Below are 26662 nucleotides of genomic sequence, written 5' to 3'. Positions count from 1 at the left end.
TAATTCTTTTTTTTTTTTTTTATAATTTTTTTTTTCCCAACGTTTACTTATTTTTGGGACAGAGAGAGACAGAGCATGAACGGGGGAGGGGCAGAGAGAGAGAGGGAGACACAGAATCGGAAACAGGCTCCAGGCTCCGAGCCATCAGCCCAGAGCCCGACGCGGGGCTCGAACTCACGGACCGCGAGATCATGACCTGGCTGAAGTCGAGTGCTTAACCGACTGCGCCACCCAGGCGCCCCTCCACATAATTCTTAAGAGTATTTTAAGATTTTGACCTTTTAGGTATGTAAAGGAAGCTTTGGATTTTTTTTTTTCTTTTTTTTCCCTCTCTCTCCTTCCCTCTCTCTTCCCTCCTTCTCTGCTTGCTACATTGGTTGTTAAATTAATGTCTTAAATTCTCTTGCAATTTTATTTTACTTTATCTGAAGTTACAAGTTGAAAATTTAGAAGTACGTCCTGTAATCCCTATATCTCAATATGTTCCTTTTCTTAAATTTATTCAACCTCAAAAGCAAATAAGCAAACAAAAAGAGACGAAAACAATCCTATTTTTAAAACTTTAGAATATCATGAACAATGAAGATTCATTGCACTATTTATTTATGCTTTGAATTACACATATTATAAGTAATATCTGAGTTATTGAGTGGTACCAATGTTTGAATACTAATATCTATTAGTAAAAGGAGAATGACATTGTTCAAAATTAATTATATTCTTAGAATAGTTAAGTTATACATCTAGGCTTTTGAGTTAGCATGTCGATGGTATAGACATAACTAATGTAAAGTTAAATTAAGTTTTCTATGGCTATTTTAAATTTTTTTTTTCAACATTTATTTATTTTTGGGACAGAGAGAGACAGAGCATGAACGGGGGAGGGGCAGAGAGAGAGGGAGACACAGAATCGGAAACAGGCTCCAGGCTCCGAGCCATCAGCCCAGTGCCTGACGCGGGGCTCGAACTCACAGACCGCGAGATCGTGACCTGGCTGAAGTCGGACGCTTAACCAACTGCGCCACCCAGGCGCCCCTCTATGGCTATTTTAACAGGGCAATAAATATAACTAGGATCAACTATATGCTGGTGGAAATGTCTAGTAAGATTGGGTTTTTATTTGCCTCAAAAACTTTTTTTTTGGCATGTGATGGTTTTCATTTTTTTATATAGTCAAATTAATCTTTTCAACAATTTCCTATATTATTTCTTCTGTTAGTTCCAAGCTTATAAATTTTCTAAAATTTTCATTTTCTTCCAGTTTTTTACATTAACTCTAATCTACTTGAAAGTATATTTGGATATACAAGTTATTAAACAATTAGTTGTCCCCAAACCACTTGTTAAAGAAGGTATTTCTATTTCACTGACTTGTAATGTTTTCTCACAGCATTCTAGAAACTCAATGAGAATAAACACTAACATGAAATAAGATGAGGGACCAAGACATGACTTAAATGATATCAGATTTGCCAAAGGGTTATAGCAAATGGTTAAAGACAGAAATACTCTTCAGCCTGGAAATGCACTCTCTGAATTAGCAGTACCTATCTTAAAATTCCTATGGGAAGAAGAAACAGGACCTAGAATTATGTTGTTATCAACAAATGCTAAGCACACTTTCCAAGGGCAAAGGATTGGTGTTCTTTTTGCTGCTTTCTTCTAAGACATTCTATGGCAATGGTTTTACTGGGTATCTTAATAAGCCTATATACCAATACATAGGTATGTCACGTTGGATATCCACATGGTATGATTTATGCCAAAGCAAACTCTAATATTTAAATGTCAAGATTTGATTTGATAGGTAGGATGGCGAGAAGACACTAACTTCACACTTTCTTGAGACAGATGAGAATTTGAAAGGTAAATACTCACGAGAAATCCTCCGGTTCCTACGTTCCTTGTGAGTGTCAAGCCAAGGCTCATGTTGGTTTTCATTTCGGTAACATTGGGAATGCTTGTGGCAGCTTTCAGAGAAAAAGATTTTAAAAAGTGAATAAATCGTTGCCATTTATTTAAAGTTGTTAAAAAAAAACCACACTCATGTTTGTATGTAGCATTGAGTTTAGTGTCATATATCCAGGTACTCACGTTATATATTCACATGTAGAGAAATGAAGGACCTTCAGTGATCTGGCAGCTCATACATTTAAATGTGTGAGGCTACAGAATGTAAGATATTGGGTGTGGTATCTGAAAGGGCATGACTTATAGGCATTTAAGTTTAAAATGTTTAAAAACAAAGTGGTGGCCAAACAAAACACATCTGAGGACACTATTTGGTTTCCGATTTGCCAACCCCCACTCTTTTCAAGGTCACAAGGGCTCCATATAATGCTTTATTCTGGATCAGAAAAAAAATATCTCTAAAGTGTTATTTAAAAACAGCATATATATACAGAGAAAGACAGATACCATATGTTTTCACTCTTATGTGGATCCTGAGAAACTTAACAGGAACCCATGGGAGAGGGGAAGGAAAAAAAGAGGTTAGAGTGGAAGAGAGCCAAAGCATACGAGACTCTTAAAAACTGAGAACAAACCGAGGGCTGATGGGGGGTGGGAGGGAAGGGAGGATGGGTGATGGGTACTGAAGAGGGCATCTTTTGGGATGAGCACTGGGTGTTGTATGGAAACCAATTTGACCATAAATTTCATATATTAAAAAAAATAATAAAATAAAAAAATAAAAATGGCATATAGTGGAAACTGGCCCAAAGCAGTAGTGAGTGAATTTTAAAAGGAAATTCTGAAAGGATGCTCAAATCACTCATCATCAGGGAAATACAAATCAAAACCACAATGAGGTACCACTTCCCACCTGTCAGAATGGCTAAAATTAACAACACAGGAAACAACAGATGTTGACGAGGATGCGGAGAAAGGCGAACCCGTTTGTATGTTGGTTGTGGTGTAGTCACTCTGGAAAGGAGTATGGAGGTTCCTCAAAAAATTAAAAATACTGGGCACCTGAGTGGCTCAGTCACTTAAGTGTCTGACTTTGCTCAGGTCATGATCTCACAGTTTGTGAGTTTAAGTCCCATATCCAGCTCTATGCTCTCAGCACAGAGCCTGCTTTGGAACCTCTGTCTCCCTCTCTTTCTGCCTCTCTCCCACTCATTCTCTCTCAAAAATAAGTAAACATTAAAATAATTAAAAATAGGCCTACCCTATCTACGATTGCCCTACTAGGTATTTATCTAAAGGATACTAAAATGCTGATTTGAAGGGGCACATGCACCCCGATGTTTACAGCAGCACTACCAACAGTAGCCAAATTATGGAAAGAGCCCAAATGTCCAACAACGGATGAATGGGTAAAGAAGATGTAGTATACATATGTGTGTGTGTGTGTGTGTAAATATATATATACATACATGTATGTATATATATATTGGAATATTACTTGGTGATCAAAAAGAATGAAATTTTGCCATTTGCAACAGGTGGATAGAACTGGAATATATTATGATAAGTGAAATAAGTCAGTCAGAGAAAGGCAAATACCATATGATTTCATTCATATGTAGAATTTAAATAAGAAAATTAACATAGAGGAAGGGAAGGAAAAGTAAGTTAAAAACACAGAGGGAGGCAAACCATAAGAGACTCTTAAATACAGAGAACAAACTGGGGGTTGTTGGAGGAGTGTTGGGTGGGGGAATGGGCCAAATGGGTGATGGGCATTAAGGAAGGCATTTGTTGGGATGAGCACTGGATGTGGTATTTAAGTGATGAATTACTCAATTCTACTCCTGAAACCATTAATACACTATATAGTAACTAACTTGGATTTAGAAAAAAGATTTTAATGTTTATTTAGTTTTGAGAGAGAGAGAGAGAGAGAGACAGAGTGTGAGCAGGGGAGGGGCACAGAGAGAGAAGGAAGCACAGAATCTAAAGCAGGCTCCAGGTTCTGAGCTGTCAGCCAAAGACCGATATGGGGCTTGAACTCACGAACTGCAAGATCATGACCTGGGCTGAAGTCAGACACTCAACCGACTGAGTCACCCAGGTGCCCCCACTATTAAATAGAAGAAAATGATGAGACTAGCCATGTAAAATAATAATCCCCAACTTCCTCTCTCCCACTCAACTAGGGCATCATCCACTGACTGTATCCATTCTTGAGCTGTGGAACATTGCAATTCTCCTCAACAGTATTATTTAAACATTAAATAATGTTTAAATTTGTTGGCTAATCTCTGCCTAGCCAACATTAACTTTAACTTACCCTCCTTGACCCAGGGCCATTATTTTATTAGCTTTACCTAAGGTCATTCTTGGAAGTCCTCTTTGTTGTCTCTTTCCTTTGTGTCTTCAAGAAAGGAGCAATCTTTCTAAGACTGATTTTCCCATGGACCAGTGATGTTAATTCCAACTAGTTAATTCTACTCTTGATAAATAGTTACTCCCTTTCATCACCTCCTTCTACTCTCCCTACAAATACGATTATTTGTTTTTATCAGGAAAATCTTCATTTAACCCTGCTCCTCCATCCGTTTTCCCAACTCTCCTTCACTACTCAAATTCTGTAAACAAAGGGCTACTTTTACTTGTAGAACTTGTTCATGCCTCACATGCTCTTAAATTCTTTGTGATCCATTTCTCCCCTCAACACTATTAGATTCATAGTCACAGTAAGAAATTTGCAAAATGTGATCTGCTGGAGTGCAGAAAGAAGATAACAGAACTGCTATGTGTATGTTTTTATTCTTTTAAATTTATTTTTTGATTCATTATTTTTCTAGTTTCAGGAGTAGAATTTAGTGTTTCATCACTTGCATGTAACACCCAGTGTTTATTCTTTTTGTTTGTTTCAAGTTTTTATTTAAATTCTAGTTAGTTAACATGTGGGGTAATATTGGTTTTAGGAGTAAAATTAGTGATTCATCACTTACATATAACACCTAGCGCTCATCCCAACAAGTGTCCTCTTTACTACCCATCACCCATTTAGACATCCCTCACCCACCTCACTCCATCAACCCTTAGTTTGTCTCTACAGTTAAGAGTTTGTTTCCTGGTTTGTTTCCTCTGTTTCCCCCCACCTCTTCCCCTATGTTCATCTGTTTTGTTTTTTAAATTCCACATATGAGTAAAATCATATGGTATTTGTCTTTCTCTGACTGACTTATTTATCTTAGCATAATACACTCTAGCTCCTTCCACGTCATTGCAAATGGCAAGATATCATTCTCTTTGATGGCTGAGTTACAATAGTAATTGTAATTGTATATATACTACATCTTCATATCCATTCATAAGTGATGAACATTTGGGCTCTTTCCATAACTTGGCTATTGTTGATAATGCTGCTATAAACATCAGGGTGCATATGCTCCTTTGAATCAGTATTTTTGTATCCTTTGGATAAATACCTAGTGGTACAATTTCTGGTCATAGGATAGTTCTATTTTTAACTTTTTGAGGAACCTCCATACAGTTTTCCAGAATGGTTGCACTAGCTTGCATTCCCACCAATGGTGTAAGAGGGTTCCCCTTTCTCTGCATCCTTGCCAACATCTGTTGTTTCCTATATTATTAATTTTAGCCATTCTGATAGGTATGAGGTGGTATCTCATTGCAGTGCTTATTCTTTTAAATTTATTTTTATTTAGGAAGATAATAAGTCAGTGCATGCATATAATTTTTAAAAAATAGGGGCGCCTGGGTGGCGCAGTCGGTTAAGCGTCCGACTTCAGCCAGGTCACCATCTCGCGGTCCGGGAGTTCGAGCCCCGTGTCAGGCTCTGGGCTGATGGCTCGGAGCCTGGAGCCTGTTTCCGATTCTGTGTCTCCCTCTCTCTCTGCCCCTCCCCCGTTCATGCTCTGTCTCTCTCTGTCCCAAAAATAAATAAATGTTGAAAAAAAATTAAAAAAAAATAAAAAGTATGGGAGGGCCTGTGTGGCTCAGTCAGTTAGGCATCCAACTCTTGGCTTCAGCTCAGGTCATGATCTCGTAGTTCATGGGTTTGAGCTCTGCATCGGGCTCCCTGCTGACAGTACAGAGACTGCCTGGGATTCTCTCTCCTCTCTCCCTGCCCCTCCCGAGCTCTCTCGCTGTCTCTCTAAATAAATAAACTTAAAAAAATATATATACATATATATATGAGATGAGTATTCAAATGTTAGAGGTGATATGGTACACTGGGGGTGATATAATAAAATGTTTGAACTATATAATAAAACCTTTGAGCATTCACTCCTAATGTGTACATTTTTATTATTTTTAGAAATAGTATGTAAATGTATGTTTATAATATGTATTATATATGTCTTATATAGATGAATGTTCAAAATGTTTGAAGAGCACTGGTCTAGTTCACCCATTATCTCCTTAAATAAGTTAATGATCTGTACTCAGTCTTCATACCCTTCAACTTTGGTAGCATTTGACACCACTGAAGTTCCTTCCACCTCATGTTGATTAAACTCCTATCTTATGCCAGAAATGATGCTAGAAATTAGGTATACAAAGATGTATAAGAAACATGCCCTTGATTCTAAGTCCCAATCACTATTTTTGAATCTCTACTTTCCCTTGATTCCCTAACATAGATTTCCTAATCTATTTTAGTTCTTCAGAACTCTAAAACTCGTCAGTGCTGGGTTTTTTTGGCATGATTAAATTGAGTAATTTTTTCGATGCACCAGGAAATATTGCATGGAAATATGACTTATTTAGCTTTTCAGTCTTGCACCTTTAATAACTTTATGCATTAATAGAAAGCCTCTGAGATATGGATAATTAAAACAGCAATTCCAAACACAAAGGATCCAAAATGATGACTTTTTTTTTTCTTTTAGAATGCAATTACTTAGTCAAGACCAGAAACAGAGTATTTCTCCTTACTTCTAAATGCAACCATGGTACTGACAGGTGTATACTTAATAATCTGTTTTGAGGAGGGAGAGAGGTATGGATAAACTTAGATTTCTGTAAGGAATCAGCAAAACAATCTTAAACATTAATGGAAAGTGGTCCACAGTCTAGGGCTAGATGGTCCATGAGGCAGCACATTTCCCATGCATCTTGTTAAATCAGGTCTTCAATCTGTATTGAAAGACTGGATGCAATTGGACCTCATATGACTAAAGATACAAAGGTAAAAAAAAAAAGCTGTCTCTATTTCTTTAAGACAGAATTATGATTGATTTTGTTATTGTTTTTTAGTTAGGTTTATAACAATGAGATCTTGTTATTTGTAAAAAATCATATTTCTAATTACCACTTACTTTGCAGATTCAGTTTTTCACATGTAGCAGTGGACAGATCAACAGGACATTTATACACGTCTCCCATTCGGTTCTCAGGAAAACCACTCCAAGGTGAACCAACCAGTAACCTAGAAAGAGGAATTTTTTTTCATTAAATATAAAATGTTAGCTATAGTTTCTTAAAGATTAAAACTGACCACTAAACAATGAAAAAACCCCCATTTAATTTCAATTTTTAATAAGAAAATAGTAATTCATATTTGTTCAGCTATAACCAGTTCTTTTTCCTTTCCTCTTAGCTGGTCCAAATTCTTAAATGATTTTAATATTCTTTAAATGATTTTAAATTTTTATTTTATTTTTTAATTTTAGAGAGAGAGAGAGTGTGAGTGGGGGAGAAGGGCAGATATGGAGAGAGAGAGAGAGAGAGAGAGAGAAAGAGAGAATCTTAAGCAGGCTCCATGCTAAGCCCTGAGCACAGGGCTCAACCCCACGACCCTGGGATCATGACCTGAGCTGAAACCAAGAGCTGGATGCTCAACTGACTGAGCCACCCAGACACCCCTGCTGATCCTGATTCTTGATGAATATGGGAAATACATTAGAGAAATATAATGCAGGCCACAAATGTGATCTGCATATGTAATTTTAAATTTTCTACTAGCTACATTAATACAATAAAAAGCAAAGGTGAATTAACTTAAATAATATATTTTCTCTAACTTGATATACAATCATTATAAAAATCATTAATGAGATATTTGACATTCTTTTTTCCATACTAAGTCTTTGAAATTCAGTGTTCAGATGTTAATTTACATAGGGAGCAAATGAATTATCTAAGTGGTTTTACTGTTTATTGTCTGTATAAGGGGATCCTTAGCAAAAACACAGAGCAAATATACTATGGAGCTCTCCTTCCATGTAACACATCAGTAGCCAGAATGCAGGAAGCAGAGTTTAGAGACTGGTGCTCACATCCTTCTTTGGTTAGTTTTGTTTCCTACAGAGCTTCTCCAACTAGAGACTATTTCCCTGTGGAACCATTCATCTAACATTTCTGGTCACAGAAGAATAGACAGAAAGAGTCCATGCAAACAGTCTGATCTTTAGAATCTGTAGTAGGTTAATTACTGAGCAGCATCCAGTTACTAAGAAAGCACATTTGATTCAATGTTTTTTCCTTGTCAAAGTTAGGAAAGATGAGATGAAACAAATTCTTTCATGAGCCTTCTGCATAAATGTTTTAGCATTATTGATTAAATAACCTGTGCCTCACACTAAATGCCACAATGCGTACAGAAAGATGAAGGTGTGCTTCTATCTACTAAATCCAGTAAAGCTGTTTAAAATACATGGCAAGGAAAACAATAACAGTACAAATGAACAGAAATGTAGAAATAGGCTTCCCTCTGGAACAAATATTAAAATGGTCAGAGGATACAAAAATGAATACCAGAGGATGAAGGTGTCAGTCATTATTCTCAGCAGAGGGAAGAGTATGAATACAGAGGAAAGAGGAAAATACAGATTATTTTGAAAGACAGTTAATGATTCACATAGCTAGTGAGAGCCAAGTGTAACTGATTCTGAAGCCCAAGCTCTTAACCCTTAGGTTATTCTCCTTCCTCTTAGCTACACGAAGGCCTGGCATAGGGCCCAGAGTGGGAAAGCTATCTGCACAAATGGGTTGGGTTCCAGAATAATCAAGGAATAGAAACTGGAAATGATGGTCAAGCCACACCTACTGTGATGGCGGTGTGGCTGTGTGGCGTATAAGGAGGCTGTGGACAGGAAGGACACCAGCCAAGGTCATCTGGTAAGCACACATCCACACTGTAGGCCCAGGCTGTACTGTTCATAATATAGGTAAGGGCAGAGTATGTTCAAATAGTACTAAATGTGGTAATTCGGGTGACTTGTACTGTGCACATTGTCCATCCATCCTCACCAGCCCAAGAGAAACACACTGAAGAATAAAAGTTAAGTGTTTCTCATCTAACCTTTAACCATCCTGTTCTTCAGAGCCTTTGGCAGTAAAGCACCATCAGCCACCTTTTTCTCAATGAGAAAGCTCAAAAGGCTACTTGCTTTCTCCTATTGCCTAAGTGTTCCCCGGAGACCCTCCCCTTCACTTCCTCCTGCCTCATCAAAGAATTCAGGATTTGATAATCTCACCCTCAGGAAGGGTTATGACCTCTCCACTACTGTTGTGAGGGCCGTGGTCTCCTACATTAATCAGATGGGAAGAAGAGGGAGAAAGAAGTATCTGTACAATTGTGTGCCTCTTAACAAAAAGGATGTGAAGATACTTGAAATTCTCTCAAAGAATACATAGATCTCTGGCAGTATTATGCCATATTAAACTCTTAACACAAAACAATAGAAAACAGTGGAAAAACAGATCATTCCGGTGACCGGTAAAGAACAAGGGGGTCCTTATCATCTATGACTCATTTTTTAAATATGGTGAACCACATTAGTAAGACGCCGACAGGTCATGCTAGCGACTGCAGAGAATGTTTCATAGAGCATTGCTAACTCCTTGTTGGCAACATTTCCAGTAGACTCTCCTCCTTGCTTTCACCCGGAGGCCTCAGTGAAATTCTGATTCCTGACAATTCATCCTCATAAGGAAAGGCTATGACATCACTAGTGGCTGCTCCAAAGGAATTGTGACATTCTTATATTAATCAGACAGGAAGATGAGGAGGCTGGTATATTTATTTATAAAATCTTATGTAATCCGCTGTAACAGGAAGAAACATGCCAGGAGAGAATGTTACAAATGTGAAGAATAGGATAGGTTAGTGAGTAAATCCTGCTGAAGTATGGCAAAGCTTCTTTGAAGTAATGGACTTAACTTAATCACAACCAGACAAAAGAGCTGCATGAACAGTCGTGTGTGCTGATTCTGAAAACAAAACAAAATCCCAAGACATAAACTCTTTTCTCCTGCAGTGAAACTGGGAATTCTTCCAAGATGACTTAAAATAACACTTACTGTTCAATTATCTTGTGGGGAAATAGTGATTATGTAGAGTTCCAAAACATAGCCAATTTGCCCACCTCCAGTGGAATTCAAAATACTTTGTTTAGTTAGTAAACAGTATTTATGGTGGTGTAGGTAGTTTTAAACCCACAATCCAGGGGCTGTTATAAATATCTTCCTTTGGTCCGTGAGTCTATAAACTCTCCAAGTGTTCCTTTAATACTAGCGATTTTTCTAGAGATTATTGACAGAGGTGTACTTAAAATAGTAGGGCAAAACAAGTTTTATTGGATGCTACAGATGTTTATTGCGATCCTGCGAGGCTGAAATTTTGCACCACACCAGGGGGTACCATTTCCATATAAATAGTGTGCCCTGGCCTTGTTACATATGCATCCTGTGAGGTTGTACATGGTGGCCAGACCTACTATGTGCCAGGCTCGATTCTAGGCACTAGGGATACATCAGTGAATAAGTCAGTCAAAAGTTACTGGTCTTGTGGAACTTACATTCTAGTGGGAAAAGATAGGCAACTTTAATAAGTAAATAAAACATATCATGATGGTGATCAGTGCTCTGTGGGAAAATGAGCAGGAGAGTTAGGAGTACAGTAGGATTCTCACACAGAGTCATGACACTGAGGCTTTTCTTTCCAGGAAGCAACTTTATTCGAGCCGGCACTGCTCAGTTGGGTTTGTACCAGAACTGCACCCCGAATGCCACATGGTGTAGTTTTTATACATTTTCTATTTCTTTGTCTCCATATATGGCAACACACAGTCTGATTAAGTGGTCTCATGTTACAAAGTTGTGAGGGATGTTGTCACGTACACATATAGACAGGTTGCCTTGAGGTTTTTTTGTTTTTTGTTTTCTCCTTGGGGAGGGGACCCTCCCACACGGGTGGGGGTGGAAGGTGTTGTAATCTTTATTAGAATGGTCAGGGAGGCCTCACTGAGAAAGTGTCATTTAAGCAAAGACTTGAAGGAGGTAAAGAAGTAAGCCATAAAATTCTGGAGGAAAAATAATCCAGGCTGTGGGAACAGCAAATGCAAAGGCCCTGTGGCTGGACTGCAGTGATAAGGAGGAATGTGGGAGGAGACGTAGTCAGAGGGGTCACAGGACCAGATCCCATAAGACTGGTATGAAATTGTAAGAACTTGGCTTTGCCTCTGAGTGACATGAGAAAGCCAGTGGAGAGTTTTCAGCACAGTGGTGATATGATCTGACATATTTTAGAAGGGTTTTGAAGGCTGCTTTTTTGAGAATGATTGCCCTGGGGTTAAAGTGAAGCAAGTGAAGCATTTTGGAAGCAAATGCAAAATTCAGGCGAGAGGAGATGAGGGGCTCCCACAGGGCTCATGAGAAGTGATCTTATTTTAGATGTATTTTGAAGGTAGGGCCAGTAGGATTTCTTGAGGTTAGTTTTTAAACACACACACACACACACACACACTTTCACTCCCCCCCCCCCCACACACACTCACCCCACACACAAATAATCAAGGATGATTCTGGGTTTCTCTGCTAAGAAACTAAAAGGAACCAATTAGTCATGATTAGATAAGGGGGCTACTATCGGTAGAGCAAGATTTTGAGATAAGGTGAGCTTAAGAGTTCAGTATGAGGTATTTTAAGTTTGAGATGTCTATCAGACATCCAAGGGGGATATTTACTTAGGATTAGAAGCCTATTGTATACAATATATTAATGTCAGAAATTTCAAAGCCTATGAATACACAGTATATAAACATAAATATTATTCCTTACGTGGTTTAGTTTTAAGACACTGACAACATAAGGGGTCTGGTGAGTTCTATATAGCTAGTTGCTTCCTGCTTGTAATGCAAAAGGAGTTTTATGATGGAAAGGGGAAGACTTCAAATCTCTAGGAAGGAGGAAGACAGGTAAAGAGAGTTCATTTTTAGCTCCTGGCTGGGAAATGCTGTTGTTATAAATTTAATAGTTAAACCCTTTGGCATGTGTTAAAAGGAAATTTTAGTTTCTAAACTTTATTATGCTACTTCAGACTCTGTTGGCTGCCAGATTGCTTCCTTAAATAGTGGGATGGCTAAACCCTCAAGGTCTCTCAGTTCCCTAAGGTGAAGTCCACCAACCTCATTATTGCTAAAACATCTTAAGCCTATTCTGTTTCATAAGAAGCCTAGAAATTAGCTTTTGCACTGGAAACAAATGAGTCAATAAAAGCTGATTCTGTTACATTGACTCATCCAACATGAGGTTTTCCTCAAGTTAAAATCAGAAGCTGATATTTTCAATTTAAAGCCTTGTGATGACATAAATTCCACATTCTTGGAAGGTAAGGAATGGTCTTAAGACCACCATATTTTTATAAATCAAAGCCCATGAGATAGTACCTTTCAAACAAGGTTCTTTGGCAGATGGTTGTTTTATGAATGAGACAATTTGGAAAAGCAACATTTATGAACTGCTTTACAGTTTATAAAGTACGTTTTATGTACATTGTCTCCTTTGATGCTTGTAAATTCCCAGAGAAGTCAAGTGTTACAACTATTCCTGTTTTCCTATGAAAAACCAAGTCTCAGTGTCTACTTGGCAACAAAGTCTAGAGCTGCACCTGTGTGCTTTCATTCCAAACCCCTGATTCTTTCTATCATAGTAAGTTCGGTTTAGAAGTCTCCCAGAGAAGAGATACTCATTGTCTGCCCATCCTATTGGCTATAAACAAATTAACAAACAGTTCCAACCTGTGCCACTTAGTATTCCCTAAATCCCTTGTCAGATGGGGCTAGACTGATGGAAAAGTTTCAGACAACTGGCCACCAGGAAGGTGCGCATGTGTAAGCCCCATTCACCTTTGTAAATGAACTTTGTTCCAGGAATAGACATTCAGGCATTAACATAGAGGAAAGCTTTAAATTATAAGCCAAGCTAGTGAGGCGTGGAGAATTTTCCCAGATCACTGCAGGTCTCCAGATATTTGAGAGCAGCAGATCCAACCCCTGTGCAAGTCACAAAAGATGGGTGTGTATGTGTGTTTGTTTGTAGGTATATGCACAAATTTGTGTCCAGAATGGGGGAAGGGAGAAGCAAGTCAGAGCAGGGATATTTAAAATGGCTTTTCTACTATAGATTTTTATTTATGATAAGTAACACCAACTATGGAAAAAGTCTAGCCATAAAGATTATTTTAAAATGGAAAAGAAATGAACAATTATGGTGTAACAAATATATGTGGATCAACACCAGGGTGGCCCATGGGGTTCTAAAAGGTACTTGGTTCCCTATTTATTCTGCTCCTAGAGAAGGTCCTTGTTGACAAGAGACATGCCATTTTGCACATCCATATTAGTCGTGTTGAGTGATGGCTTAATTATATGGCAATACCATAATTATTTATAAAAATATTGACAATAAATTTTTAAACTTAAAAGTGTAAGACTATTACAGTCAGACTTCTAATGCCTTTCCAGAAACAAAAAATTAGAGTAAGTCACAAGTTAGTGAAAATAGCATGGAATGGAAGAACAAAAAGGAATATATATGTCATGGGTTTAAACTAAAGGCAAACCCTGTGAATAAACAAAGTAAGCATGTTAAATGGCCCTGCCAGGCTAACCTAATGGCAGGAGAATTTTATCTTTGGAAAAAGACATAAAGGATGATATTGGCTAATATTTAAAGGCCACAATGAAAGACAAAGACATGATTATTTTGGAAAAGGGACCAGAATAGCATTCTTGGCCAAGAAGAAGAAGAAATGGACTGAAGCTAATCCAATATGCATGGAAGTTAATTGATGACAGATGAGAAATGGTTGAGAAACAGGCAGTGGAGAGAGGTAGGGAAAAACTTGTTACTAAAAATCCTGATTTTCTTCCTATGTATTTTTACACAGTGCTGAGGAGAGTAACTCACATATGCATAGTGGTTTAGTTTTTGTTTTTGTTTTGTGTTTTACAGTGGACATAATTTATTTTTTTAAACAGTGGACATAGTTTATGTTTTTTAAGGTTTTGTTTTATTTTTTAAAGTTTATTTATTTACTTTGAGAAAGAGAGACAGTGCGAGCGGCGGGGAGGCAGAGAGAGAGGGAGACAGAGAATCCCAAGCAGGCTCTGCACTGTCAGCATGGAGCCAGATGTGGGGCTTGAACTCACAGAACCATGAGATTGTGATCTGTGCCGAAACCAAGAGTCAGACGCTTAGCCAACTGAGCCACTCAGGAACCCCAAGGTTTTATTTTGATTCCAGTTAGTTAACATACAATGTAATATTAGTTTTAGGTGTACAATATAGTGATTCAACATTTCCATACAACACCTGGTGCTCATTGCAAAAAGTGCACTCCTTCATCACTCTATTTAACCACATCCTCCACCCACCTCCCCTCTGATAACCATCAGTTTGTTCTCTATAGTTAAGACTAGTTTTCTCTCTCTCTTTCCCCTTTGTTTAGTTTCTTAAATTCCTCAATGGGTAAAATCTTATGGTATTTGCCTTTCTCTGAGTTATTTCACTTAGCACTGCACTCCATCCATGTTGTTATAAATGGCAAGGTTTCATTCTTTCTATGACTACTATTCCATTGTGTTTACATACCACATCTTCTTTACACATTCATCAATAGATGGACATTTGGGCTGCTTCTATATCATGGCTATTGTAAATAATGCTGCAATAAACATAGGGTGCATACATCCCTTTGAATTTGTGTTTTTGTATTATTTGGGTAAATACTCAAAGTAGTGTGATTGCTGGATCATAGGGTAGTTGTATTTTTAACTTTTTGAGGAATCTCTATACTGTTTTCCACAATGGCTGCACCAGTTTTCATTCCCACCAACGGTGCAAGAGAGTTCCCCTTTCTCCACATCCTTGCCAACATCTGTTGTTTCTTGTGTTGTTGATTTTAGCTATTCTGACAGGTTTGAGGTAGTATCTCATTGTAGTTTTGATTTGCATTTCCCTGATGGTAAGTGACGATGAACATCTTCTCATGTGTATGTTGCCATCTGTACGTCTTTGGGGGAACTGTCTGTTCATGTCTTATGTACATTTTTTAGTTGACTTGTTTTTTGGGTGTTGAGTTTTATAAATTCTTTATATATTTTGCAAACAAACCCTTTATGGAATATGTCATTTGCAAATATCTTTCCCCATTCCATAGGTTACCTTTTAGTTTTTTTTTTTTTTATTGTTTCCTTCACTATGCAGAAACTTTTTATTTTGATAAATCCCAATAGTTTATTTTTGATTTTGTTTCTCTGGCCTCAGGAGACATATCTATAAAGATGTTACTATGGCTGATGCAAGAAGTTACTGTGTGTGTTCTCTTCACACATTCTTATGGCTTCAGGTCTTGAATTTAGGTCTTTAATCCACTTTGAATTTATTTTTGTGTATGGGGTAAGAAAGTTTCTTTCTTTTGCATGCTGCTGTCCAGTTTTCCAAACACCATTTATTGAAGAGACTATCTTTTTCCTGCTTTATTGAAGATTAATTGACCATATAGTTGTGAGTTTATTTCTGGGTTTTCTTTTCTGTTCCATCGATCTACGTGTCTATTTTTATGCCAGTACCATACTGTTTTGATTACTACAGCTTTGTAATATAACTTAAAGTCTGGAATTATGATGCCTCCAGCTTTGCTTTTCTTTTTTAAGATTGTTTTGGCTATTTGCGGTCTTTGTGGTTCCATACAAATTTTAGGATTTTTTGTTCTGTGAAAAATGCTATTGGTATTCTGATAGGTATTGCATTAAATGTGTAGATTGCTTTGGGAAGTATAGACATTTTAACAATATCCTTCCAATCCATGAGAATGGAATGCCATACCATTTTGTTGTCATTTTCAACTTATTTTATCATTGTTTTATAATTTTCAGAGTATAGGTCTTTTACCTCTTTGGTTGGTTTATTCCTACAGTGGTTTATTTTTTGAAGTACTTCACTTTTTTTTAAAACTAACATACAGGTTTTATTTCACCAGTGAAGTGCTTTACTTTTATTCTCTCACGAGGTGCTCAAAACATTCTGGTTTGGTAGGGATGGCCCTCCCTTTGTGCTCCAGAGAGGGCATGTGACTTTTTCAAAGTCAGCCAGCTAGTGGTGGGGAAGCTGAGGGTAAAACCCTTGCGCTCTGGCTCCTGACTTATATGGAAAAGCCCTGTGCATGAGAGAATGAAAAGATAGGTGGTAACTGTCATCTCTATTCAGGCAACACATTTTGTAACAGAAATTTTAATTCAAAGTACTAAATGAAGTTCATCTTACTTTATAAAGTTTATTTGACAATTATAATTAAATAATTTTTTATAAATGCTGATTACCTTCTGCCACTCTCCTCCTTACATACTTACAAAAATATGTATGCTTGGAACATCTTATCTCTGCTTTGCATTACTACCATATGCACATTATTCTTAGCTCTGTATTCTCAGGCAAACTACCTAGCCTTTCTAAGCCCCAGTCCCCTCATTTGTAAATGGAGTAATAATTTTACAAATCTTTCAGAGCGACTGTATTATGTGTCTGGCAAAGAAAGAGTACTCAGTACTTTTCAATACTGTAAATACCAGTAAATACCAAGTACTGTTATTACCAACATACATACAGCGTAATCTTTGACATCTGTTATAGAATTGAATGTTTCTTATTACTTATCTGAAATCCTCTTCCATATGTCTTATAGACAAGTATTATCCATGTACTTATAACACACATAGAGCTTTATTAATATTTTTCTTAATTATAATGTTAGAACTATAATATAAGTTCATACATAAATGGAGTTTTTTATTGGCCATGGCACAAGTTCATTATATTTCTCTTCTTAAGGAACAAGCACGTACTAGTCCTTGCTAACACAAGAGAATACATCTCTCCCACTGGAAATACCCCTTCGTTCCCAGACAGTTCTCGTTACACAAATGGCTGTAGGGTTCTAAGATTTTTGAGTCATAAAATGAGCTCAGACTGTTCATGCGACAGGCCTTCAGATTAGACAAACAGAGACAGTGCATATCACCACAAGCTTCCAGGAAATGATTTTAAACATATCTCAATCCTTTGTATAATTGCTTCTGATAAAAATTGCATCATCCACATTTAAACATCCTGTGTGTATGATGAGGGCCTCAATGTGCCACTGAAGGGACAGCAGACCACAGCTTTACTTCCAGACACGGGGGTGCTCCCTTGCTCTGCTTGGGAGGTAATCTTGCTTGTCAAACGATCCAGCTTTTTTGAGACTGTTCAAAAAGCTCTAGAATTTTCAAAGCCACATGACCACTATTTCTAGAGAAAAAGCCACAGTGTAGTAAAAGTATAATAAATAAAACTAGAAAAGCATCAAGACCATTTTGTTAAGATCTTGTACATCCCAATGTAAAATATGCCTATAAATTCCTAGGAACATGAGCCATGTGGAAGCTGAGGTTGTATTTGAAAAACAAGGAGTGTGATTTAAGAAAACTCAGACTAGAGCCTTATGTGAGTTGTCAGAAGGAAGGAAAGGGCTGAGAGACAGAGATGGGGCTCAACAATACAGATTGTAAAGAAAGTCAAGGAAAGAGGAGGAGAAACTACCCAAACAGTAGCTTCAGAACAAGCAGTAAGAGAGTAAAGAAAATAAAGGGATGTATATGTGTATGTGTGTGTGTGTGTTTTGTGTGTGTGTGTGTTATATAAGTCTAGGAGAAAAAGACTCCCAGATATTAAAGGAATTCACAGTAATACCACTTTCTGTGCCCAAAGTTAACTTGACTAGTATCAGGAGGCAAGTTAATATTTAAACAGTCCTTTCCACATCTGCTACTTCCATAATGTCTGTGCAGTTGTCATAAATTAGGAGTGGAGAAGGGCACTGTGCCAATCGTCAAAACAAATAGGCAATTCTGGATTCCAAGTTTCGTATTATTTTCCTTGAGCCTGAGTGCTGTGAGGGCGCTTGTCCTAACCATGGGCCACTCGGGCACTAGAGTGGGAAACACCACCACATGGATCCTGTGACAGCCCTGCCCCCTGTGACAGGCTGATGAGAGAGAGGCCAGGAGCAAATCTTGCCCTCAAGTGTCTCAGGCTTCGGGAGGAGAAAACGAGCTCTTAATAGTAAGTTAACACTATCAGTGGCACTGAAAGAACACCAACATTATTAACCATACGGGGTTGGCCCTTATTACGTCTCTGGCATTACTCATGGCTGCCTGCTCTGCATATCGGTCTTTCTCCATGGCTCTACTCCACACTCCTTAAAGGTAATTCTGATGTTCTCTACTTGGCACTTCACGCAGTGTCCAGCCTGTGGTGGATTAGCAGATCATGTCCACTACTTGGCCTCTTCTGCTTCTCTGCTTCAACAAGGCCGGAACAGTGGAAGGACAGACTGGCATGCCAGGCCAGCTTTTGTTCTCTTTCCTTCCAGCTTTGCACTGCAACGGGGTTTAGCTTCTCAGGTAATACAGGCACTCTCCCTTCTTCTCTTTTTGTGCACTGGGATACGCTCTTACCAGCTGGTTTCAGACAGGCTTGAGGGAAGTAAGGTCTTGATAAGCCTACCGTTACTTATTCCCAAAAAGCTCTACACTGGAGTTAAAAGCACCAGCTGAGCCAATAATAGAGTGGTGCTTTGTTTCCCAATAGCCATTGTCCTGTGTTTATATATATCTCAGGAATGTCATGAGAAGGCCATGGTAGGATTTAGGAATGCTTAGTGTCTTTGGTCTGGACATAACCCTATCAGCACCAGAATCTCACCATAAGTTGCTAATACACTTGTCTTTTAACAATGTTTTGTATGCTCAGAGAGAATCGTGGAGGGAGAAAGGGAGTATGGCTGCTTCTCACTTTCCCAGGACTCTGCCTGCTAGATTCCTGTCAACATTTTTTCCCTGTTGGTCTTGTTCAGCTTCCAACCTGTAGTGGGCCAGTGGTTGAGTTACCTTCCAATCCTTCATAAGCTTATTGTCTCTAATAGCATCTACTGCTGATAGTGTCTCTTTCTCTCAGATTTGTCTTGTCCCAGAAAAACTTTCACTTAAAAAGAACAACCTCAAGCTTGATGGCAGATTGTCCTCAGCAAGGTCATACTTATGAAGCAGAACATCAGAGTCCCCCCCGAAGGTCTCGTTCAGTTCAGACCTAAGTCAAATTACTATGGTTCACTTTGTAGAGTACCTAAAGTGAATAATTTGGAAATGGGACTTTAATTCAGTCATTCAGCAAACAATTATTGATCCCCTACTTGGTGCCAAATAGCACTCTGGGTTCCGGACACGCCATTGAACAAAAACAATGTGCCTATACTCAGAGACAGGGCAGAAGAGAGACAATGGGAGTATAAACATGTAAAGGTGATTTCAGATAGCAATAACTACTATACAGAAAAGAAATCTGCATGGAAGGTGGGAGAGTGGCTGGGAGGTGAGCTGAAGTGCTCATGTATGTAGTCGTGCCTGAAAGGTATCTATAAAGAGGAGACATTTGAGCGGAGACTGAAAAATGAGAACCCACCAGCCAAGTGAAGATCTTGGGAAGACTGATCCTTCCAGGAAAAAAGCATGGGCAGAAGCTTTGAAGCAGTGATGAGCTTAGTGTGTTCAAGGGACTTGTACTTGTACTTGAATCATGTACTTGACAGTTCACAAGGCTTCCCCGAGGGGTGACAAGGGAAGCAGCAGGTGGGCTGAGAAGCAGTTGCCGCAGTACCCGCAAGGGCTCATGTTGGCTTTGAAGAAAGGACTGCAGGGATGATGGGGGAAACCCATGGTCTGTTATCACATGTATTTTGGTTGTGGCATCAGTAGGACTGGTGAATGGATGAGATAGGGGGTGGTGACAGAAAGAGAGGAGTCAGGATTTTTGGTCTCATCAGCTGGTGCAGACAATCAGATATTTGTTTATGTATGATATGTTAAGCCTGGTATGTCTACTAGGCATTAATGTAGTGATGTTTGTTATGTGTGTCCGCAGCTCAGGGAAGAATCGGGGCTAGATATGTAAAATTGCGGGTCATCAGCAAATTCATCTGCCAGATTCCAAGGTCATACTCTACCAACTATAACATCTGTCTAGCCTTTAACCACAGTGTATGGTTATCAAAGCATAATAAGATAACTGTTAGAGATGCGCTCTCATATCCCAAATGATAATAATTGCTACTCTTTGGGTTTTCAACCAGACCGTTACTATCCTTTGGGATGACTGACAAACTACAACATACGTTGCTTTCCAAGTCTCCTCATATTAGTTAATGCTTTCGTCCTGACTATTCATCTCCTCCCCTTAAGACCCCCTTAAGACTCATGATTCACTTCCTCCAAGATGTCTTTTGAGACAGTACCCTCTCGAGTGATAATTTCATTTTGTTTCCCTAGCACACAAATAGGCATGCTCCAAAATGTGAATAATTTGGATTCTAAATGTTTCTTAGAATTCAATTTTTTGAGCATCGAACTTAAGCTCACACAGAAAAAAGATTATTAATCATAGCTCTTATTTGATAAGCCAAAAATAGCCATTCAGTCGTTGAAAAGAACTCTAAAGGATCCAGATGGGAAGATCCAGGGTAAGTCTGAAACCTTCTGCGTCAACAGGAAGATAAGGTTCTAAAAGGCAGGACTCTTGTGACCAGTGGACATCAAGACTGGCAAGGGAGGAGCTAAAGTTCTTCTACCTAAAGACAACTTTCAGAATCGTCTAATTTCCCCTGCATTGATGTTCATTATTTTAAAGGGAAACTTAAGGGGCGCCTGGGTGGCGCAGTCGGTTAAGCGTCCGACTTCAGCCAGGTCCCGATCTCGCGGTCCGTGAGTTCAAGCCCCGTGTTGGGCTCTGGGCTGATGGCTTGGAGCCTGGAGCCTGTTTCCGATTCTGTGTCTCCCTCTCTCTCTGCCCCTCCCCTGTTCATGCTCTGTCTCTCTCTGTCCCAAAAATAAATAAACGTTGAAAAAAAAAATTTAAAGGGAAACTTTAACCAGCAATGGGGGGGTGGGGCATATATTTCCATATCCTTGAAGGTAGATGATATAAATGTAACCATGGTTTAAATGTAACCACTACACAGCATTAAAAATTGGGAGCACTTTTAGGCAAAAATGAACAATGCAAATGCCCTAGAGAAAGGGAACTGCTATTATGAATTTACCATGGGATAGTTGGGGAAAGTCTTCCATCTCGGTGTTTAAAAAGTACCGTTATACCATCTCATTAATTATCAATCCGAAAGTTATCAACTCTCAAGGAAAGATCCTTCATTTAAGGATATTTGAAGATATCCATTAATAATATATTCATGTACCAATTTGAACAAGCAGTTGGAGCCAAACATTAAATTTATTTAGTATTTGTATTGAAACCGTAGAGAGAATATTCTTACCAGTTGCCTTTTGGATTTATAAACTGCTGCACAGCATAGCCAAACTGCTCACTTGAAGGACCGGAAAATATCTTTGCTTCTAGGAGACCAACATTGTATGCCATACAATTTAAAACCCCTATTAAGAAAAATGAAAACATAGTCCATATTTACAATTTGTGAATATAGTTCTGTAATACAATTCTCAAAGACCACTTAAAAAAACCTGTTTTATGTAATAATTGTTTTCCTTATTAGCGTTTACCAAGAACACTATTAGTGTTTACCAGTACTTATTTGGGGTTCTGATACCATGCTAAAAAAATTTTAATGTTTTATTTATTTTTGAGAGACAGAGAAAGAGACAGAGCACGATCAGGGAGGGGCAGAGAGAGAGTGGGAGAGCCAGAATCCAAAGCAGGCTCCAGGCTGTCAGCACAGAGCCTGCCGTGGGGCTCGAACTCATGAACTGTGAGATCATGACCTGAGCTGAAGTTGGATGCTTAACTGACTGAGCCACCCAGGTGCCACCCATGCTAAATACTTTATATACATGATTAAGTACCCCATTCATCCTCATGGCAACCCTAGAATATGATTGTTAATATTATATTTGTTTTGCAGGAATTTCTAAGGTTCCTGAAGAGAAGTGTGTCTCACACGTGGAAAGAAATAAGGGTGAGGGCAGGATTTGAACACACGGCTGTCTGATTCAACAGCTTGAATTCTTTTTTTTTTTTTTTTAATTTTTTTTTTCAACGTTTATTTATTTTTGGGACAGAGAGAGACAGAGCATGAACGGGGGAGGGGCAGAGAGAGAGGGAGACACAGAATCGGAAACAGGCTCCAGGCTCCGAGCCGTCAGCCCAGAGCCTGACGCGGGGCTCGAACCCACGGACCGCGAGATCGTGACCTGGCTGAAGTCGGACGCTTAACCGACTGCGCCACCCAGGCGCCCCTCAACAGCTTGAATTCTTAAACCACATATTACCTCTAGGGACTTTTAAATAACTCTAAGCTGTTCAAAGGGCTGAAGGCTATCTACTTTTTCTCTTGAATCCCCAAGAAGATTTTGACACGGACTTTGTATGAAATGTCTGTTGGAAAAGCACTGCTGATTACCTCAGAGAAGGAGGAAAAATCACAGCCCCTTAAAAATTGTATCATTTTTCTTTCATAAGAGATCATTTTTGAGGATGAAAATGTAGAGAATGGTGTCCTATCTCTTTTATTCCAGTGAGAACTGTCAAAAGTGGCTTTGGCTTTTGATGCTTCTTTCTGAATGCCCAAGAAACGATAATCATTTTCAAAAACAACAAAGACCCTGATAGGATAAAGCCTTGCTAGACTTTTTTTTTGAAAAACATTGTTTGTGATGGAAAGGGAATGAGGGGAAAGAGTACGGTTGATAGCTGTCTGTCCTTCACTCTGAAGATAGAAGGATGTGTGGATATTAACGCTGTCTGTGGGAAGGGGAGTATGCTTCATCCTGTTTGAGATCTGTTTATTTTTGCAGACACCGAAGGCAGAGTGGGCTCTTTAAAACTGACATCCAAGTTCTACTAATATGTGTTTTCATGAAAGAATATCCCACTTTCTGGACAGCATTGAAAGTATGCAGTATTTCACCAATCTATTGTTACAGCCACTGGAAGGTTGGGGGAAAAGGGCTTGCTATTCCACTGTGCCTGTGCACTCCTGAGAGCAGAGTGCAGAGTGCGCCAAAGGAACTATGAGGTCAGTGATAAAGCTTTGGGAACTTAAAGTAATTAACGTGCCTCTCTATGTGCCAAAGCCATTCTACCATCTCTTGTTCATTCAAGAGAGCTCAGCCTATTATTTCTTAAAAAGACAGTCTGCCAGGAAGAGGACAAATAATAATTTTGAAATACTCTGCAGCAAAATCTACACAGCTCTACATTTGCAGATTTTCTCTTTAACATCTATTTCTCGGCCCCGCGTCAGGCTCTGGGCTGATGGCTCAGAGCCTGGAGCCTGTTTCCGATTCTGTGTCTCCCTCTCTCTCTGCCCCTCCCCCGTTCATGCTCTATCTGTCTCTGTCCCAAAAATAAATAAACGTTAAAAAAAAAAAATTAAAAAAAAAAAAACCTTTGTAGTTATATGTGGATGGATGTTAACTAGACTTATCGTGGTGATCATCTCACAGTATCTGCGTATAGAGAATCATTATGTTGTACACCTGAAAGTAATATAATGTAACATGTCAATTACATGTCAATAAAAAATAAAATCCAAATTAATCATCATAAATATATATTTATATATATATTTTTAAATTTATTTATTTATTTATTTATTTATTTATTTATTTATTTATTTATATAATCTAGCAGTCACCAAGACATGGGCAACATGCTTAGGGGACAATGGTTCCCAGGAAAACTGTGCTTGATAGTCCAGGAGAAACGTTCTCATCTAAATCAGGTGCAGGTGAGACTCCAGGTGTGATCTGTCCTGGGGCAAAATTTCCTTCCATCTGTGGGTCTATGAACCTTGAAAATGAGTTTTCTATTTCTAAAATACAGTGGTATATACACAGAAATAAACTCAAAATGGATGAAAGACCTAAATGTGAGACAGGAAACCATCAAAACCCTAGAGGAGAAAACAGGCAACAACCTCTTTGACCTCAGACGCAGCAACTTCTTGCTTGACATGTCTCCAAAGGCAAGGAAAATAAAGACAAAAATAAACTATTGGGCCCTCATCAAGATAAAAAGCCTCTGCACTGCAAAGGAAACAATCAACAAAACTAAAAGGCAAAAGACAGAATGGGAGAAGATATTTGCAAATGACATATTGGATAAAGGGCTAGTTTCCAAAATCTATAAAGAACTTACCAAACTCAACACCCAAAAAAACAAATAATCCAGTGATGAAATGAGAAGAAGTCATGAATAGACACTTTTCCAAAGAAGAAACTCAGATGGCCAACAGACACATGAAAACATGCTAAACATCACTCATCATCAGGGAAATACAAATCAAAACTGCATTGAGATATCACCTCACATTGGTCAGAGTGGCTAAAATGAACAACTCAGGAAACAACAGATGTTGGTGAGGATGTGAAGAAATGAGAACCCTCTTGCACTCTTGGTGGGAATGTAAACTGGTGCAGCAGCTCTGGAAAACAGTGTGGAGGTTCCTCAAAAAATTAAAAATAGAACTACCCTATGACCCAGCAATAGCACTACTAGGAATTTATCTAAAGGATACAGGAGTGCTGATTCATACAGGCACATGTACCCCAATGTTTACATCAGTGCTATCAACAATAGCCAAATTATGGAAAGAGCCCAAATGTTCACCAACTGATGAATGGATAAATAAGATGTGGTTTCAAAAACAGACACATAGACCAATGGAATAGAATAGAAACCCCAGAACTAGACCCACAAACGTATGGCCAACTCATCTTTGACAAAGCAGGAAAGAACATCCAATGGAAAAAAGACAGTCTCTTTAACAAATGGTGCTGGGAGAACTGGACAGCAACATGCAGAAGAATGAAACTAGACCACTTTCTCACACCATTCACAAAAATAAACTCAAAATGGATAAAGGACCTGAATGTGAGACAGGAAACCATCAAAACCTTAGAGGAGAAAGCAGGAAAAGACCTCTCTGACCTCAGCCGTAGCAATCTCTTCCTCGACACATCCCCAAAGGCAAGGGAATTAAAAGCAAAAGTGAATTACTGGGACCTTATGAAGATAAAAAGCTTCTGCACAGCAAAGGAAACAACCAACAAAACTAAAAGACAACCAACGGAATGGGAAAAGATATTTGCAAATGACATATCAGACAAAGGGCTAGTATCCAAAATCTATAAAGAGCTCACCAAACTCCACACCCGAAAAGCAAATAACCCAGTGAAGAAATGGGCAGAAAACATGAATAGACACTTCTCTAAAGAAGACATCCGGATGGCCAACAGGCACATGAAAAGATGTTCAGCGTCGCTCCTTATCAGGGAAATACAAATCAAAACCACACTCAGGTATCACCTCACGCCAGTCAGAGTGGCCAAAATGAACAAATCAGGAGACTCTAGATGCTGGAGAGGATGTGGAGAAACGGGAACCCTCTTGCACTGTTGGTGGGAATGCAAATTGGTGCAGCCGCTCTGGAAAGCAGTGTGGAGGTTCCTCAGAAAATTAAAAATAGACCTACCCTATGACCCAGCAATAGCACTGCTAGGAATTTATCCAAGGGACACAGGAGTACTGATGCATAGGGGCACTTGTACCCCAATGTTCATAGCAGCACTCTCAACAATAGCCAAATTATGGAAAGAGCCTAAATGTCCATCAACTGATGAATGGATAAAGAAATTGTGGTTTATATACACTATGGAATACTACGTGGCAATGAGAAAAAATGAAATATGGCATTTTGTAGCAACGTGGATGGAACTGGAGAGTGTGATGCTAAGTGAAATAAGCCATACAGAGAAAGACAGATACCATATGGTTTCACTCTTATGTGGATCCTGAGAAACTTAACAGGAACCCATGGGGGAGGGGAAGGAAAAAAAAAAAAAGAGGTTAGAGTGGGAGAGAGCCAAAGCATAAGAGACTGTTGAGAACTGAGAGCAAACTGAGGGTTGATGGGGGTGGGAGGGAGGAGAGGGTGGGTGATGGGTATTGAGGAGGGCACCTTTTGGGATGAGCACTGGGTGTTGTATGGAAACCAATTTGACAATAAATTTCATATATAAATAAAAAAAAAAGAAAATAAATTTTAAAAAATTAAAAAAAAATAAGATGTGGTTTATATATACAATGGAATACTACTTGGCAATGAGAAAGAATGAAGTCCTGCCATTTGCAACAATGTGGATGGAACTGGAGGGTATTATGCTAAGTGAAATAAGTCAGTCAGGGAAAGACAGATATCATATGTTTTCACTCATATGTGGAACTTGAGAAACTTAACAGAAGATCATGGGGGAAGGGAAGGGGGAAAATAGTTTCAAACAGAGAGGGAGGCAAACCAAAAGAGACTCTTAAATACAGAGAACAAACTGAGGGTTGATGGGGGGGGGGCGTGCAGGGAGAGGGGAAATGGGTGATGGGCACTGAG

The 26662-nt window shown here is 38.8% G+C and overlaps 1 protein-coding gene across 1 annotated transcript in view; it reads right to left on the bottom strand.

Moving 5' to 3' along the window:
- Window positions 1–26662, bottom strand: part of ITGA2 (integrin subunit alpha 2) — a 102410-nt gene that overhangs the window by 56994 nt on the left and 18754 nt on the right. Inside the window, exons 2-4 of the mRNA XM_040496824.1 lie at window positions 21575–21692; window positions 7242–7351; window positions 1879–1970 (exon numbers count right to left, since the gene is read on the bottom strand). Of these exons, the coding sequence (XP_040352758.1) occupies window positions 1879–1970; window positions 7242–7351; window positions 21575–21692 (320 nt within the window). The remainder of the gene's footprint in view (window positions 1–1878; window positions 1971–7241; window positions 7352–21574; window positions 21693–26662) is intronic.

The sequence above is a fragment of the Herpailurus yagouaroundi genome, unplaced genomic scaffold (genome assembly GCF_014898765.1).
Source record: "Herpailurus yagouaroundi ecotype Mexico unplaced genomic scaffold, PumYag 29, whole genome shotgun sequence".
NCBI lineage: Eukaryota > Metazoa > Chordata > Mammalia > Carnivora > Felidae > Herpailurus > Herpailurus yagouaroundi.
This window is presented reverse-complemented; position numbering and strand designations above follow the sequence as displayed.